This window comes from Neolamprologus brichardi, chromosome 1, assembly GCF_056152115.1.
Source record: "Neolamprologus brichardi isolate AB-2024 chromosome 1, ASM5615211v1, whole genome shotgun sequence".
Lineage (NCBI taxonomy): Eukaryota > Metazoa > Chordata > Actinopteri > Cichliformes > Cichlidae > Neolamprologus > Neolamprologus brichardi.
The window spans coordinates 44,173,395-44,192,688 of NC_142104.1; the positions used below are offsets into that span (position 1 = coordinate 44,173,395).

At 40.6% G+C, this 19,294-nt stretch overlaps 1 protein-coding gene across 2 annotated transcripts in view; it reads left to right on the forward strand.

The window, feature by feature from the left end:
• Positions 1-19,294, forward strand: part of adamts17 (ADAM metallopeptidase with thrombospondin type 1 motif, 17) — a 94,888-nt gene that overhangs the window by 38,835 nt on the left and 36,759 nt on the right. For both annotated transcript variants that reach the window (XM_087842988.1, XM_087842993.1), the window contains exons 8-13: positions 3,973-4,078; positions 12,233-12,373; positions 12,690-12,840; positions 16,520-16,621; positions 16,770-16,915; positions 18,139-18,305. In XM_087842988.1, coding sequence (XP_087699114.1) covers positions 3,973-4,078; positions 12,233-12,373; positions 12,690-12,840; positions 16,520-16,621; positions 16,770-16,915; positions 18,139-18,305 — 813 coding nt within the window. The remainder of the gene's footprint in view (positions 1-3,972; positions 4,079-12,232; positions 12,374-12,689; positions 12,841-16,519; positions 16,622-16,769; positions 16,916-18,138; positions 18,306-19,294) is intronic.

Genomic DNA, 19,294 nt, shown 5'->3' on the forward strand with positions numbered 1-19,294 from the left:
CTCACTCACTCAACTGACATTAGACATACTTGAACCCTCACTATAATCACAGAACTCAAGGGTTCAGCGAGAAACCCTGCCACCTGCATTTCCTTTTCCCTCATGCTTTAAACATTTGATAAAATTGAACCATTCATTTTCATGTTTTCCTCAACTATAAAAGTCTCTGTAATACATCGAGATGAATGTGGAAGATTTCTTTGTGCTTCTGTCACGTTGATTATTTCTGTTGAAGGAACATGTAATGATAGATAATAGTAAACTGTAGGACCCCAAACCTCACACTGAGTTCTTTATAATCACATTTATTTCACTTTACCAGAAAAAACAAGCCTCCTGCTTTGGTCTCTTCACACAAGAACAAGTGTCCAGTGTGCAAAAGCTCTCATTTTATTTCATTTTACAATTCCAGTTGCACAGTTTATGTCATCATTATTGTGAGTATGACTGGCAAAGATCAGGCTTACAGACTTTTGAGTGACTGAAAAGTCTGACCAGAATGAGTATACTGTAAAATGTGATCGTCATGTCTTCTCCTTTAATAAGAAGACATGATGACAATTCTGACAGTTGTCTTCATGGCAAGACAAAACATTTTGAGTTGAGTATTAATATTTCTCTGATACTGGATCTCAAAGCATACAAAACACTGTCAAAACTCTTTTTCAGAATCAGAATACTTTATTAATTAAAGAAATTAATTGCTCCAATAATAAGAACAGTAACAGAAATAAATTAAATAACAGAATATTTTACAAAGTTACAAAATAGAATATATATACACCTGTGTGCACACAGGTGTGCACACAGGTGTGCACACAGGTGTGCATACAGGTGTGCATACAGGTGTGCACACTGTCTTCCTTGGCTGCTGCCTCTAAGCATATCATGCATGTTCGGTCTAATCTGCGCTCAGTAGCATCCAGTATTTATTATTTATTGTTACTTGTGCTTATCTGGGTTGTTGCTGTGGGTTCCCGACTGTGTTGTTCTCTTCTTGCCTGTTCTTTTCTGTTTTTTTTTTCAACAGGTGATCTAGAAGATTTTAGTGTCTTTTCTCCCTGACCCTCTTCTGTTTTTCTTTCCTTCTGCTTCTCTCGAGGTTCTTCCCAACTTCTCTTGTCTACGTGTTTCCCTCTCCTACCCCCCAGTCCTATTCCCTTCTGTAATATTTTAACAATAAAAAAAATAAATTAATTAAAATGGTCCAGTTTGATTATAGATGATATATTGATATAAGGCACAACATTAAGACCACTGACAGGTGAATTGAAAAAAAAAGAATATCTGATGGACATAGCACCTGTTGGTGGGATCTATGAGGGAGCCAGCTAACAGAAGAATGAGCACACATGAATCAAGCAAGGATTTAAGCAAGTCTGACGATAGTCAGATTGTAATAGAGTAGGTCAGGGGGATTTTCAAAACTGCAGCTCTTATGGGTGTTAATAGATATATCTGTCAAACGGTCTGAGGAAGGAACAATGGTGAACCAGTGACAGGGCCAGCCCAGGTTCACTGATGTATGCATGCAGTGAAAGCTGGTCTGTGTGGTCCAATCAAACAGGTAAGCTACTACAGCTCAAATTGCCCCAAAATTGATGCTGGTTCTGATAGAAAGATGTCAAAATACAAAGTGGATCACACTTTGTTTGTTGCATATGCGTCTGCATAGCTGCAGAACAGTCAGAGTGCCCATGCTGACTCCTATCAACCACGATAAGCTGCTGGTGGGAAGTACAGTGTGGTCAGCCCAGAAGCTCACTGTGCTGCCAGCTCTGTGAGCCATCACATCACTGTTTGATCAGACCCCAGTCAGAATATATCACTGATATATTTATTTAACAGCACTGTGGATCACAGGTCTTTGTCTGTGGGCTTCACAGTGTTTGGCCTTGTGTGCATTACTATTAGGTTGCTGGTAGACTTCACTGACAGAAGGAATGTGTATACAGTGATTTAATCATTTAATCAGTACATCACAAGAGCAGCATCAATAGAGGACACATACCACCAGGGTCTTCAGGAGCGCCAACATGTGACCTGCGTTACGGGCTACGTTAACTTCTGTGTGGATAACACCGTACCCTCCAGGACCGTGCGGTGCTTGTCCAACAACAAACCTTATACCATCAGCTCAAGGGTTGTCAGGTCCTGCGCAAATCAACTGTGTGGGGTCTTTGAGCACATCTTCAACTTCAGTCTGAAGGTTATGGAGAGTTCCACAGCTCTGAAAAACCTCTTGTGTGGTACCAGTGCCAAAGACCCCACGTCCCAAGGACCTCTGCAGGCTTGGACTCCGGCCTGTAGTTGTAGGACCTCTGCAGCTACAGGCCGGAGGCTCTGACATCCCACCTGATGAAGACCCTGGAGCTGCTTGTCCTGGTTCAGCTTCAGCCCCTGGTGAGCTCATCACTGGACCCACTTCAGCTTGCCTACCAGCCTGGCACTGGAGTGGATGATGCCATCATTCACCTCCTACATTGTTCTCTCACCTGGAGACCGCTGGGAGCACTGTGAGCATCATGTTCAACACTAGAAAAACCAAGGAGCTGGTTGTAGACTTTCGCAGGAACAAACATCCTCCACTGAAACCACTGAACATCCAAGGCATGGACATGAAGCTGTGGACAGCTACAGGTACCATGGTGTTCATCTGAACAATAAACTGGAGTCACAATTCAGATGCTCTTTACAGAAAAGGGCAGAGGAGGCTGTTTTGCTCTTTTGGAGTGTAGGACCGACTCCTGAAGACCTTCTATGACTCTGTGGTGGCCTCAGCCATCTTTTACGATGTGGTCTGCTGGGGCAGCAGCATCTCTGCTGGGGACAGGAAGAGACTGAACAGGCTGATCCGCAGGGCCAGCTCTGTTCTGCCCTCTGGCCCCAGTGGAGGTGGTGAGTGACAGGAGAATGGAGGCTAAGCTGTCATCCCTGTTGGACAACATCTCCCAGCCCATGCAGGAGACTGACAGCACTGAGCAGCTCCTTCAGTGACTGCAGCACCCACGGTGTGGGACGGAGAGATTCCACAGGTCTTTGCACCACACTGCTGTCAGACTCCACAACAAAGACAAAGATGACCACACACATGCAGACAGACACACACATCCAATACACCATGGTAGCCTAGTCCTGTCTCCCTGATGTGCAATATTACCAAGTGCAATTTTTCTGAGGCAACATAGTATTTTATTCTAGTTTGTATAGTATGTTATTCTATTTTATCTCATTCTATTCTATTGTTTTTTTTCTTAATTTTTGATGCTCTTAACTTGGTACTGTCCACTCTCTGTTGTGACCAAAACAAATTTCCCACATGTGGGACTGATAAAGGTTTATCTTATCTTATCTTATCTTATCTTATCTTATCTTATCTTATCTTATCTTATCTTATCTTATCTTATCTTATCTTATCTTAGCTTAGCTTAGCTTAGCTTAGCTTAGCTTAGCTTAGCTTAGCTTAGCTTAGCTTAGCTTAGCTTAGCTTAGCTTAGCTTAGCTTAGCTTAGCTTAGCTTATGGCAATGCTGTGAAATGAGTAGCGCCCTATTATTCCATATCCATGTAACCAATTTCGGCAGTCAGGGGATATGACAGATCTTTATACTTTTCAAATCTTGTAGTCTTAGGTTTGTAGTGCATTCTTTGAATTCTGAATGTGTCACGGTGAATGAATATGATGCTATGGCATCAATTAAACAGGGACCTGTGACAGACATGTCTAACACAGATTGCTGTGTTGCATTAAATAAATGGGTACAAATTTACCTTTTACTAAGCTACTGAACTGACGAGACAGAAAAACTGATCCACAGTAAGCTGTTTTAGGTAAAACACTGCTTTATGACCTTTTAAACTTCACTATACTAACTATTATACTAACTATACTAACTGCTCAAACACTGTCAAACATTAAAACACAATCCTAAGTGTAACTCATAAAACTCATTGTCCTTTTACTGTATTACAGGTATTGCTTACCTGGGTGGTGTCTGCAGTGCAAAGAAGAAGTGTGTGTTAGCTGAGGACAATGGTCTCAATTTGGCTTTCACTATTGCTCATGAGCTGGGACACAAGTAGGTTCAAGTTTTAAACAATTGTATTGTAATCAATATATCCTGTTATTATCCTGCATTATCTTTTAAAAATGCTGTAAATCATAAATGGATTAATACTTCTTCTATAACACTTTTCTGTACAAGTATCAAGTTTGATGCCCCTCATCTCTTTCTCTATCTCTATATCATAAGGTCTTTTATCTAACACTCTCCTACATACTCACGCTCCAGTGGATGCATTCGGGGAAAGTCTAGGTTTAATATAGCCTAGACTATATTAATATAGCGCCTTGAGGCGACTTGTTGTGATTTGGCGCTATATAAATAAAATTGAATTGAATTGAATTGAATTGAATATCTTGCCCAAGATACACATAAGATACACAGGGACTGTAAGAGCTGGGAATTGGTCCACCATCTTTTCACTCAACAGGAAACCAACTCTACCATTTCAGCCACAATTGTTAAATGTATGCATAACAATTAAAATCATGCACAATGCATATTTTCAAGCTACAGTATGTGGGAAGTGTAGCGTTCTTCAATTTCTCCCACACCCAGCAATGGTCGCGTCCTCAACTGGGTGCCCCACCCCATCCAATTGGCCTACGTGCACCCATGAGCCCTGGAGACGCAGACTAGACATCCCAATGTGGGCGGACTCACCCTACACAGCAAGGTGGCCACAGCACGCTATTTGGTTCATATGCAACCATTGCAAGAGCTGCAAGTTGGACTTCTTTCCGGTGGGTGTTGGACTCCGCCAATGCTGCCCTCGGTCACCGATTCTGTTCGTAATCTTTAGTCTCGTCTCTGCCATAACAAACAATGTAGTTCTGTTGGCTTCATCAGGTGGTGGCCCACTGGAGTGGTTTGCAGCAGAAATGAGAATCAGCAGCTCCACGTCTGAAGCCAAGCTCCACAGCTGTAAAAGGGTGGAGTTAAAGAATCTCGGGGTCTTGTTCACGAGTGAGGGGAGAGGGTAGCGAGAGATCGACAGACAAATTGGTGTGGCGGCTGCAATGATGCGAATGCTGTAACTGTCTGTTGTCGTGAAAAAAGAGCTCAATGTAAAAGCGAAGCTTTCAATTTACTGGTCGATCTACGTCCCCACTCTCACCTGTGGTCACGAGCTTTGGGTAGGGATCGAAAGAGAATGTGTGTACAAATGGTGGAAATGAGCTTTCTCTGAAGGGTGTCGGGCCTCTCCCTTAGAGATAGAGAGTACGTCAGCCATCTGGGAGGATAGCAGAGTGCAGCCTCTACTCCTCCACATCAAAAGGAGCGACTCGAGGTGCTGGAGGCATCTAAAAGAATGCTTCCTGTGTGCCAACTGGGTAAGGTGTTCCATGTCCCAAAGTGAATAGACTCTGGGGAAGACCCCGAATGCTGTGTATAAATGGATTTGTATGGCTACGTCCACACGTACACGGGTATTTTTGAAAATGGAGATTTTCCGTTTTCGTTTTAAAAAATAATCCCGTCCACACGTAAAGGCAGAAATGAAGGAAAACGCTGCTAGGAACATGCCAAAGCAACAGGTGGCGCTATATTCCTAACCGTGCAGAAATGTTGGCCAATCAGAAGTCTAGAAGCCTCGGTGGGAAAAAGTAAACAAAGCTGGGGCATAGAAGCAGAACCGAGTCGTATGTGTGGAGGGACAGTAACTGTGTGTGTATATGTAAGCATTTAAACACTGCAGAGACAATTAACAGTAACAGTATTGTAGAAATTCATTTCACTGAAACAATATCGTGGCGCACAGTGTGACGTCAAAAAAGGTGCACACCTTTGACGCTGCGTTTTCTCCGTTTTCTCCGTTTTTCTCGTCCACACGTAAACACAAAAACGGAGTTTTAGAAAATATCCACCCTGGCCGGAGTTTTTAAAAATCTCCGTTTTCAGTGACCAAAACGCCATTTACGTGTGGACGAAAGGTGCAAACGCATAGAAAAATCTGCGTTTTCAAAAATACCCGGGTACGTGTGGACGTAGCCCCAGAATGCTGAAGAGATTTTTCTTGGTTGCCCTGGGAACTCCTCGGCGGGACAAAGAAGCTACAGGAGGTAGCTCGGGAGAAGGGTGGACCCTGGAGAAGTGGAAGAAAATGGATGGACGGATGGTATCAGTGAATGGTGGGATGTAGTTCAGCAGTCTTGTAGGAATGGGATCTAAAAAAACACGCTGATAGTTTGGAGGAAGTAATTACTGAAGTTAACTCAGAAAGATCTATTGGAGAAAAAGAGTCTAAATAAATATCAATTTAAAGTAGTTGTAACATCACATCTGTGGGATTGTTATGAGTAATTTTTCCCCTAATGGTTAAAATTTTATTTCTGAAGAAATGAATGAAGCTATCATGAGTTGACTTTAAAGGGATGGTTGGCTCAACAGAGCTCTTTTTGTCAGCGTGGCTACAGAGCTGAAGACAAATTGAGGGTTCTTATTTTCTTTAATCAGTGATGAATAATAACATGTTTTAGGAGGGCTTTTTTTTTATAAAGCAGCAAACTGACTTTCCAGGTTAGCCCTTTAAAACCGGTCAGAGCAGCACGCTCCGTTTTGCGCAACTATTTTTAAATCCCGGTAGCTCTGCAACCACGTGAGCTAGCGCAATAATTTTTTTTGCATATGAAACCGGAGGAGTTGTACTTACATCTTATGCCATCAGCTTGTCCTCGGTCACAGTTTCCTTCCACATATAGCTTTGCAAAAACTGCATAAAAAGCACTTGCAGCAACAAAAACATAATATTCCAGAAACACGCTTTGCCGATCCGATCAGCTGTTCGTAACACTTCCTACGTTGGAATAGACGTCAGCTCGAACTATCGCATGTCCGCCATGTCCTGCCCGAAACCGGAAGTGACGCCATTTTCGCGGAAATGTAGTTTTTTTACCATCAGGGCCTCATGAGCCTATACTGGTGTTTTTAAAAGTTATCTTTGACTTTATGACTTTCTGTGTGGTTTCTGGGATGCTTAGGACTCATATTGCACTGCTGGAAATAGTTTATTTTGATGCATATGCTGCTTTTTTGCAAATTTGCATCATAATATTTATTTTCGTTTTTCCTGCAGTATATAAAAATTGGTGTATTTCAAAAATAAAACTATGAAGACACTCTAAATAAATTTCCTGTGGTGGGAAACTATTTTGTGCAACTTTTTTGTATTTACAGTTTTGAGGGATAAGCCTCTTAAATTTCTCTAACTAGAAATATATGTTAAAAAAACAAAAACGATTTTCTATTTTTTTTGTAGTTTATTGCACTTTTTTGCAATTTATGTAATTACTATGCACTTAATGCAGACATATTATTAAAATTTGGGCTGTAATGGTTGTATTGATGTATATCAACTTGAAATGCTCCCAAAAATGGCTCCACAGCATGTAAACATATAATATAAGCTCTGGCGGACTTGGTTCTATGGTAGGTCTTAAAGGGTTAAAGCATGATCTTCTAAATGACTGAAGTACCATTTCTTCTTTCCATCAGCATGGCTACAGTTTTCTGCTTTAAGGTGCACGTTTGAATGTTACGCAAGGAAATTAACTACTTCTGATGTGAGGCTTTCTTTTCTGCAGGAGTTACAGAATCTAGAGTCAACACAGTGAAGATGTAAAATTGTCAACAAGATGATTAGCCCATGTGGGAGTAGAGTTCATACTGCTGCTCTATACTGTGTAGGCACAAGCCATTAAAGAAGATAAGAGTGGACGAATTTTATCCTGAGATGTAATTACAGCACTTTCTGAAAGACTACTGTGATGAAAACTGCTGCTGTGTAATCCATTATTGTACATTTAAAGGAAATCAGGAAATGATCAGACAAAAGATGCTTTTCAGGAAATGCTGTTAAATGTTCAGTTTCTGTGTCACAGGTCAGAACAAGATCCACAGTAAGATTAAAGTTATGGGCGGGTTCTTTTACATTTTGAGAGAAGCCATTTGAGTCTAATATAGATAAACTTCTGTGTTGAGGCTGTCATTTTTAGGTTTTCAAATGAATTAAAACTCTTAGCTGGAGTGGAAGATTATTGCCACACCAGCTCGTCGGGCTGTGATTCAAGGAGAATTCTGCTCAAGCATTGGTTCATTTAAACTAAAATAATCATATTGCTGTAACTATACACGTGCACATGACCTGACAGAAAGCTGACACCACATTCAGCTGGGAGTCATGTATAAAAGCTTAAAGAAGCTTTGTGGCTGTTCTAAGTACCACAGAAGTCATTTCAGTCAGCAGCTCTCTTCTTCTTTGGGGGCCGGGAAAAATAATGAGCTGCACACACTGTACCTCACTGCAGTCTATGAACATGCACAGCAGGGCAATGGTGTTACATAAGTGTGTGTGTGTGTGTGTGTGTGTGTGTGTGTGTGTGTGTGTGTGTGTGTCACAAAGGTGTCAAAGCACTATGATGTTAGTATAAACTTTGAAAGGTACTGTATGGATGTTTTAATGCACCGTGCTTATTACGGATCATATCCAATAGAAAGACCCAAATAAAATAGATCACAATAGTTATTTCATGTCAAAAACACATGAAATAACTGTGTTTTTGACAAAACAAAGCCAAAAACTTCACCTAAACTATACTGACCTTTGAAACCTATACTGCGATATTCTCAAGAGTTCTTTAAGTGATGATTATAATGTAAAAAAAGATGTAGTAAAAAAATAAACAGGACTGAAAATCCCTTTAAAATGACTATTTTAATGACATATATGTGGATCAGCTTCACCTGTGTGAACACTAAAATTATACAGCTGGTAGACGTGATCTATTCCCTCTGATCTGAAGGCATCTTTTGAAGTAGAAGAGGATGTGTTTAAATCCTGAAATGTAATTATGTGTCGCTTTCATTTCACTTCAGGAAACAAAGTCTGCGCTTGCACTTTATTGGTTTCTGAGTCTGTGCCAGTTGTGTCGACTTGGTTGTTGGCTTGAATTTGCAAATGTAGGTCACAGCTTTGAATGGAAACACAGTAACTTTGCCCAAGTGAAGCTTTTCACATTTCAGCACACACTCTTTCCTCTGTTTGTTCCTCTGTCTGTGCACAGATTAACTGTGAAACAGAGGACATCTCTGACTCTTGCACATCATATATTTCATGTGTACTGCTGTAGGATGAGCTTCTGGGTGAAGAGGATTCAACACACTGCGCTGGTTTTCCATTAAGCTGTGTGTTCTGTAGTTATGTGGATACATTTAGTATCAGTCACATTGACACAGTTCTTTGTCCAATGCAGTAAATGTAAACATGTATTTTTGTTTTAAATGGAACTAGTTTTACAGTATAAATACTGCACAGTATTTTGTAAAAACTTAAAATTATAAAAGAAAAAAAACCATTCCATGTTAAATTTGGGTTTTTTGAATTTGAAATTGTGAGCTTCTTAAAAACAACAATGTGATATTCTGAGACATATGGCACAAATCAGAATTTGATTTGAAAATTTGGGAAATTTAAATGATGAAAAATATATTAGTAAAAATGCAAGTTATTGCAAATTATTTAGGATTTAGGGGTTCGAAGGTTAAAGTGAGCAGGGATACTGTTAAGCAATGTTCCCTCTAAGCTGTGCGAGTGCGCACTGCTGGCACGCTCTCTGCGCACAGAAAAAATCTAACCTGAATTGAAATTAAAATTAATACGTTAACAATTCTGTTTTGCAGTGTTAGTCAGTGACTGGCTGCTCCCGTATGGGATCAGAACGATGCCACCTTATCCCACAGTCCAGCCAATGATGCGATTCACATTCGTATATACGCAGCTAATCAACGTCGACAGGCTATGACAGCGTCCTTATGTGCCGACACCGGTGTTTTAGCAAAGCGGCTGATGTGGAGTGAAGCCACGTTAATGACAACGTGTACAACCATTGGAGATGTGAGCAGCACAGACGAACAACTGACGGGAAAAGTGTGGACTTTATACCAGTTTTTAAATTGTGTTGATCGGCCGTAAAACCAGAGTTATGATAAAATATCTGCAATGTTTGTTTTTCTTCCTGAATACTGTCGTTGTTTATATTTACTGCAGGAAGAAACGGTGAAAACTGCGTTTTATAAGGAAAACGCTCCAAAGCTCCGCCTGTGAGCAAAACCAAAAACGCCCCCACCCTTTCTTATTGGTGGAAAAATGTACCATGTCGACCAATCAAAAAAGGATATGGCAACATGGCATTTAGTTGTTTAGGAAGAGGGAGTTTTAGGAGTGACGGCATGTTTTGAGATGTGAGAGATTTGCCACGTTTAGCGCAAATCTTGTGTAGTTAGTGTGTAGTTAGTGTATAGTGTAGTCAATAGTTTTGTTGTGAACAATGCTGTAAAGCCAAGCCCATTATATATTAATGATTTGAATACTCGCTTGTGTGAAATCCCAGAAATAAACCCCAGACAAAGTGATTCTGTGAACTAAGGTGTAGGTCTGTTAGGTTATGTTGTGGTGATCCTCGGGTTGGGGGATGGGTGTTCATACTGGAGTGCAAAATTAAAACCAAGATGGACAAGAAAAGTTCAAAGCCATCAGTTGCTCAGTTTAGAAAAAAGAAAAGAAGAGGAGGAGAAACAAAAGATGCAGGTAAGCAGATGTGTGATTGGATAATGGCAGGTCATCCTGAACCAATCAGAATCAGAATACTTTATTAATCCCTGAGGAAATAATGTGGGTTACAGTTGCTCCAAGAAGAAATGGTAAAAATAGTAACAGTAACAGACTAAACTCCAAACAATACATTATGTTACAGATTTTAATATTAACTAGTCATTGTCAGTTGTTGATTTGTCCTGTTCTCATTGTATGACGAATTATGATGGCTGTTTGGTAGCTGTTTGCATACGATGCATACTCTCTCTCTCTTCATATGTGTGTGTGTGTGTGTGTGTGTGTGTGTTTCTCTGGTGAAATTCAGTATGGTTCTGACAAGTTTTATGTTAATGTGCAATCCTTAATGTTTTTTTAGGTAAACAGCTGAAAAAAAACGTTGTTGTTTGCATAACTCAGTTACCTTTTTGAAGAAGTAACTATATAATTAATTGCCCAATGTTGGTCATTATTTACTGTATTTTGCAGACAGAGTTACAGACTCTCTCCCAGACCACAGACTCATAATACAAGTCAGAGCTTTATAAAAAAAAAGAAAGTTGTGTTTTCAAAATTGGAGTTGAAGTTATTTTTCCTTCCAATAGTGTTAACATGCTACACAGGAACAAGATTTTTTTTACATTTTCATTGTAAGTGGGCTAAAGCCGTTAATTAAAAGTAGTCTAACATAAATGCTGTAATTTGATTACTTTAATAAACCATGCAACTTGGATTGGATGCTGGCGTGACCACAGTGCTCACGTCTGCTGTTGCTCACAGTGGTCCAAGGGACGCTCAGTTTGTGTGTTCACACAGACACGTGAAACATTAGAGGGAAAATCGCTGTTAAGTAAGTAGTTAAGTTAAGTTAAGTAGCATTTTGCAGGACGTAGCTGGTTAACTACCTGAGACAGAGAGGAGAATGTCACAGGCTCAGACCAAAAGACAGCTGAGCACAAGGGCGAAACAGAGGAATCTATGGTAGAAGTAGAAAAGGATAGGTCTTCACATATCCTTTGGCAGAACCTTTGACAGGTGTGCAGGATCATATTGCGTGCATATAGCTCTCAGGAGACTTGTCTTTGCAATCTGTGCATATGTTTCATTTTGAACAACCTTTGTCCTGTATAGTGTGTTCTGTGGAGAATTTTGTATTATATATGTTGTAAGTTGGTGGCTTTTAGTCATTTTTAAAGTGTTTCAGCATATTTGTGTCCAGACATTTTGATCTGGACTTTGATGGAGAAATAATTTATTCTATTTATCAGTGCAAGTGTATCATTGGCTTACTGTCTAGCCTAGATAAAGCCCATTAGCTCATAATGTACTATGAATGGAGTGGGGTTTTTTCTAATCTTCTGCCAAGGACTATTTTAAGGTCTACCTATGGGAGTGTAGGATCTTTGCCTGACTAATGATGGTAGCGTTCATGTTTGGAGACCTGAGGATTGAATGTGATTCTTAACATGCTGACTGTGGTGCAGAAAATGCTTCAGGTGTGATCAAGTACAAAAATTGGGAGTTTGGGAAGTCCAGGATCATCTTCAATCTACTCTATGTATACTATCCTGTCTTTTCAGCATGGGAATGAGCCATGATGATGACCATGCCACCTGCATTGGCTATTCCCATATAATGTCTGGTGAGTGGGTGAAAGGAAGAAATCCCAGTGATCTTTCCTGGTCGTCCTGCAGTCGCAATGACCTGGAGAATTTCCTCAGGTACAAAACACAAGTTGGAAAGTCTCTCTTCTCGAGTTACTGTTGTTTGTTTACATAGCTAGCTAAAGTCTTTGCCAAGGAATAGTGTCTTGTCTAAAAAGTCAAGTTACAATGAAAATAAAAAAAGCATGCATTGTGGATGTTGATATCATCAATTACCACCTATATCTCTTTTCAAAAGAAAAACTAATTCTGTTTAAATATCCCTGCTGTAAATGCCTCTTGTGAATGGGACAATAAAAAGAGAATTTTTTTGAAGTAAAATTGTTTATTGTTAGCAAACCTGATCAATGTCTCTTTTTGATATTTCAAACAGATCAAAAACCAGCTCCTGCCTCCTTCACACAGACCTCAGGAGGCGTTACCAGGTCCAGCTGCCCCCCAAGCTGCCCGGCATGCACTACAGTGTGGTTGAGCAGTGCCAGATCCTGTTTGGAACCAATGCAACCTTCTGCAGTGAAATGGAGGTACCATCCCATTGCACCTGTGTATAATATTTGATATATTAGGCAGCTTTTACTGAAGGAGGGATTTTAAAATTTCAGAAATCTTCCCATAAATAGCAAAACAGTTTAATGGTTTTAACTCTTCAGAAAGTACTATTCTGACTATTCTCATAATAAAAATAAGACACCTTGTCCCACGCTTCCCGTTTTGTGCTTTTGGGTGAAGCAATAACAAGCCACCATCCTTTTAAATTAAGTTAACCAGGGGAGTTTTCTTTGTGCTTGGATACAGCATTCTCTCACAGTGAAAATTTAGATTTTGTCTATGAGTTATAGCAGGAGAACTAACTGTCATAATCAGTGATGATCCTCAGTTTGACATAGAAGTTCATGGAAAATTTCAGATCCATGACAGAACAGCACATGAGCATTCATAAGCTGAGAAAACAGAAGATTTGGGGGGTGATCTAAGAGAAACAGCACAGTAGGTGGTCCAGAGGATAGCGAAATATAGTTATGTTTCTCCTCTGTATGAATTAAGTTCTGCAACATTTTGAGCACACCTCATATATTTAACTTGTCTTCTTTAGACTTGAAACCAACCAGATTATCAATTTAAGATGACATAGCAACAAGAAGCTAAGTCAACCCAGAGTCTCTGTGTTAAAAGTGCAGACTTCAAACTACATACCAGTTTTTAAATCGTGTTGATAGGCCACATAAAACCAGAGTAATGATAAAAAATATATGCAATGTTATTTCCTGAATATTATCGTTATGTTTACTGCAGGAAGAAACGTTAAAAACTGTGTTTTCTAAGGAAAGTGCTTCCAAGCACTCTCTGCTTGTAACAGGAACAGAAAACAAAAGAAAAAAACACCCCTTTCCTATTGGTGGAAAAATGTACCATGTTGACCAATCAAAAAATTATATGGCAACATGGCATTTGGTTGTTTAGGAAGAGGAGGAAATTTTAGGAGTGACGGCAGCGAGAGAGAGAACGAGTTTTGAGATTTTAGAGATTTGTGACGTTTCGTGTGTTTGGAGTGTAGTAAGCGTGTTGTGTAGTCGATAGTTTTGTTATGTGTGTCAGAACAATGAGGCGACTGCTGAATTTCACAGTTGCTGCCAAAAAGCCACCAAAGGCAGACTGCCTCCAGGTGGAAAAACAGGAGTGATGCACCTGTTTTCAGACCTGCAGATATCAGGCTTGTGATCTGGTCCATTATCTTATAGTGGAAAGAAATTATTTTTTGGAGTGGCACAAATCGTTTTGTGCAAAACACCTGATTGTTCTGTAAATAGTTTGAAATGGTTGTTTTTAAAAACGCCTTGGCTGCAGTTTTAGGTGAATAGCAGAATATAACTTTGTTGTTTGCATTTCAAGTTATGAAAATGATTTGTTAAACATGTTCGTGGTTGTTACAGTAACTTTCTTCTACTCGGATTTGATGTTTTTTTGTCTGATTTTAGATCAGTTGTGTTAAGACAGTATGTCAAAATGATTAAATAACTGTAAATTCAGACATGTGAGGTTGATACCACGCAAGGCAAGTTTTTAAAGGCAAAATGTAGAGGTAAAACCAAAGTAGTCAAAAACTGCCAGTTATACCTCGGGATGGGTACCGGTATCTGACATAAACGGTAGTAACCAGACCGAAAAGCAGCGCACATTTCGGTGCTATTTTTTCCTGAGCTGTGATACACTTTAGATTCTAGCCAATCATTTTACGTTTCCGAGGATAGTAGGCGGGTCCAGGTACGTACGTTCTTTTAGAGCAGAGCTACAGATTAAAAATGTCCAAGACGAAGCGGTCAAAGTCTGGCTGTACTTCACAGCAAAAGATGCAAACTCAAACGCATAGCGTTTTTTTAAAGCCGAGAAATGCGCCGTATTTGATAGCTTGCTGCGAGACCTCACACCGAGCACATCTACTGCGGGTGTGGTGCCTGTTATCGGACCTGGAGTTAGCAACATCCCCCAAAAACCCGAAGAGGAGAGTCCTGGCCACTAGCCCTGCCAGTGTAGCAGAAATGATGAGGATGATGATGCAGCAGCAGCCGTTCTTCTCTGCGTGAGTAGCTTAATGTTGTTCGTGTGTAATTTACGTTGAGTAGGCTAACCACGTTATTACATTAATGCATGTAAGGTGAACTAGCAAACATCATCATAGCTACATGCGGCTGTCTTCTTGTTTGATGGCAGATACTCCCTTCACCCTGGACAAAAAGGCTAAAATGACCAAAGAAAAAGTGGAAAACAGTTAAACATGAGAGGTTTTTGGACAAAGTTTGTGTTTTTTCCATTGTTTAAGCACTGCTTCCGGCCAAGAGTGATACCATATATGCCCCATAGCTGCAGAAAAGGCTAACATTGTTATCTTTTTACAAAAAAACAGCTGAACATGAGAGGTTTTTGGACAAGGTTTCTTTAAGCACCGGTTCGAGCACCGTTTAAGCACCGGCACCGTTTCAAAAGTACCAGTTTGGTACTGGTATCGGATAAAACCTAAACGATACCCATCCCTAGTTATACCCTGGACCCCAGAGGGTTAAACATTTGCGTTAAACATAACGCAACAGTTCAAGAAACCGTGTTTGCCGGACAGGGCCCCGTCACCTTTGCAGGGTGGGCAAACCCATGGTGGTTAGCACTGTTGCTGCACAGCAAGAAGGTCCTGAGTTCAAGTCCACCATCAGGTCTTTCTGTGTGGAGTTTGCATGTTCTCCCCGTGTTTGCGTGGGTTCCCTCCGGGTACTCCGGCTTCCTCCCACCGTCCAAAGACATGCAGCTTGTGGGGATAGGTTAATTGGATAATCCAAATTGCCACTAGGTGTGAATGTGTGAGTGAATGTGAGTGCGAATGGTTGTCTGTCCCTGTGTGTTGGCCCTGCGACAGACTGGCGACCTGTCCAGGGTGGACCCCGCCTCTCGCCCTATGACAGCTGGGATAGGCTCCAGCGCCCCCCGCGACCCTGAAAAGGAGAAGCGGAAGCGAATGGATGGATAACGCAACAGTTGCTTTTCCTAGTAATTAGTTACTTTTATAATATTGTAACTCAATTACTAACTTAGTTACTTTTTTGAAGAAGTATCTAATAACTATAACTTATTAGTTATATGGTCATGAAAGTTTACATATTAATGATCAAGGAACTGACCTTGCAACCCATTGTTCATTCAGTGCTGCTAGTTTCAGTCATTGTGCAAAGGTACTGTATATAAGGATGGGGAAACCTGCAGGCAGCTGAGACTGAAGCTGAGACTGAAGACTTAGATGAGTGACGAAACGTTTCTCCCATTGAATGGGAAACAAAACCATTTGTTTTCATTGGAAGAAATGAACAAAATTAATGGTTTAAAAATACTGTATGTATAAAAATCTTCCTCTCACACGCTGGGGGATGACGTGCATGTGTTCAAGCTCGAGTTGTGGGGGAGACTGGTCCCTTTTTCCTTTTCTTTTTTCTGTCTAATATATATTTATTATCTTGTCATCGGCAGTAGATGCTCATATGCTTTGTTTTTATTGTGGAATGTTAACAAGAAGTTTTGTGTTTACTTTACTGACTAAAACGACAAGAGAAAAGAAACAATATGTTTTGAAAGAGTTTGGTGGTAAATTAATCGAAACATTGAACATATTATGTTAACACCGGCATTTATGTGGGAATTCATGTTGTCATCTTTATGTCTCAGCACCTTATGTGTGCTGGGCTGTGGTGCTTAATAGAGGGAGAGACATCCTGCAAGACTAAACTGGATCCTCCCCTGGACGGGACGGAGTGTGGGGCAGACAAGGTAGGACTGTTTTGCTCAAAAACTATCTGCATCCATTCACGAATCCTCAGAGCTGTAGGTCGTTCAGGCCAGTAGCTTATATTGCCTGTTAGCTTGAATAAATTACGAATAAAGTATTTGTGAAAACATCTTAATATGTTTTTGTCAGTGGTGCAGGGCAGGCGAATGTGTCAGTAAGACTCCCATCCCTCAGCATGTGGATGGTGACTGGAGTCCATGGAGCCAGTGGAGCTTGTGCAGCAGGACGTGTGGTACTGGAGTCCAGTTCAGACAGAGGAAATGTGACCACCCTCCGTACGTCACCAGTTTGTCTGTGTATTTGCTTACTAATATTACACATTCACCTACCTGAGACCAGAAAGCAAAGAGGGGGCATTTTGTTATGATTTCAAATTTGGTCTCATTAACATCACAAGTATTTGAAGTGTTTTTGGTTTTTTGTTTGTTTTTGTTTTTGTTTTTTGTCCCGTTTGGATCTTTAGCATCAGAATTGTTGTCTTAAGGCCAAGAAAGATGCCAAGCGGATTTATTTTACCAAGTGGATCATCATGGCCTTGCCATATTGGTCCATTTGATTGACCTTTATTATAATTATGAATTTATTTTATTTTCGGTTGCTACAAACGGGACAGACATGATGGGGGATAGGACAGGGAGAAAGAATGAAAGAAAGAGGGAGAGAAAGAAAACCAGAGGGGAGAAGAGACGGTGAGAAAGGGGGGGAAGAAAGAAAGAAAAACAAACAAAACACCTGGATCACCTGTATGGAGAAAAAAAACAGAAGAGAAAACAAACAACAACAAAAAAAGAGCAACATAATAAAAACAGCACCATCACAATAAACTAGCTAGCAGTAGATAACAGTAGATACTAAATATTAAACGCTATTGTGCAGCACGCAAGATAGACAGCGCACAATGTGCTTTGAGGCAGCAGCCAAGAGTACTACAAGTATTTGAAGTTAATATATCTGAAAAATTAAAATATTGCAAAAACTTTTCTTTTGTAAATTAATCTCAAAGGTAAACTTTAACATATCTCAAGATTTACTTTTGATTTTAATTTTGATGGTTTTATCCCACAACAATTCAAAAGTAAGTATGCCCAATGATTAGAATATTTCATGAGATCAGTCTACAAAGGATTTATAGTACCGAAATGTCCAATTTCTGAAAAATGTATTCATTTATATATTACACATGCTGACTGTGAAACAGAAACACTGCAGCTGCTGATTAAGACCACAAGCTCATATAAAGTGTGGTCACATAGCAAGGGTCTTTTTGCAATCAGAAGAGGTGTCCCCTTGCTGGCTATTAAAAAGAAGTATGAGGTTTAAGGCACTTTGCATGTATTAATCTACTGAATAACTGCTTTTAGTACTAAAAAGCTCCTTACAGGCATTATGAAACATATGTGATGCTTACATGTGTTACTTTAATACTAACGCTCCAGTCTTCTTGTTTGCTAAACTAAGTGTTCACACTGTTTGTGTTTGTGTGTTTGTGTGGGCACAGACCTGGTCCAGGTGGGCGACACTGCCCACAGGCCAGTGTGGAACACAAGGCCTGTGAAGCCCCTCCCTGTCCCAAGGGGTCACCCAGCTTCAGAGACTTGCAGTGTCTCTCCTATAACCAACAAGCCAACAAGAAGGGCGGCATGCTGACTGCTATTGTTAATGATGGTGAGTTCCATAACGTCGTACTGCACAGTACTGAACTCATTACAATCAGTGCCTTTTTCATGCCTTTCAATAGTGTGTAGTTTGTAAACCTCTGAAGCACAGCAGTTTATAAATGTGTCTGGAAGCATGTCTGGGCATCAGATGTCAGTTTCAAAACTATGGCAATGCTTCTCAAATCATATATTGTCATGTGTGGTGCTGTGGCGGAGCTGAATCACAACCAGACGGTGTGGAGGCCTCTGGCAGAGACAGAGCTACGCAGTGCACACCGTCCACTCAGGACACTTCTCAGGCTCGGACAGCAATGCCGAGTAAGTAGCTGGCTGGATAAGCTCGCCCGATTCCCCAGCAGACGACGGAGGAGGCTGGGTTGGCTTGCCTGAGCTCTCAGCGGAGACAGGAGGGTGTCAGCTGACGCCTCTCTGGACCCCTGCGGCTGCTGCTTGGCCTCGTCCACCACAGCTGGAAAACTCAAAAACCAGTCTTATTTGTGATCGTCCACCTGGGCCTTACACAGAGTTTCTGTCTGATTTCTCAGACTTTTTATCTGATTTAGTTCTCGCTCAAATAATGCTAAAAATGACAGCCTCAGCACGGCATTCGTTAATAGACTCATTTGGTTTCTCTCCAAATGTAAAAGAACCCACCCACCACTTTAATCACACACTTGTTTTAACATACGGCATAGAAACGGAACATTTAACAGTGTTTCCTGAAAACCCTCTCAGACAGGAGAGGGTTTTCAGGAAACACTGTTAAATGTGAAGCATTTAACAGTGAAGCCAACAGAACCACATCATCCGCGAAAAGCAGAGATGAGATTCTGAGGCCACCAAAGTGAAAGCCCTCCGCCACTTGGCTGCGCCTAGAAATCCTGTCCATAGAAATTATGAAAAATGTTTGTGAACCCAGTTCACCATGCCATTAATATTTCTATTATTTCGAATTAACACCGGCTCAAAATCAGACTTGACTGTTTTTATTAGTTC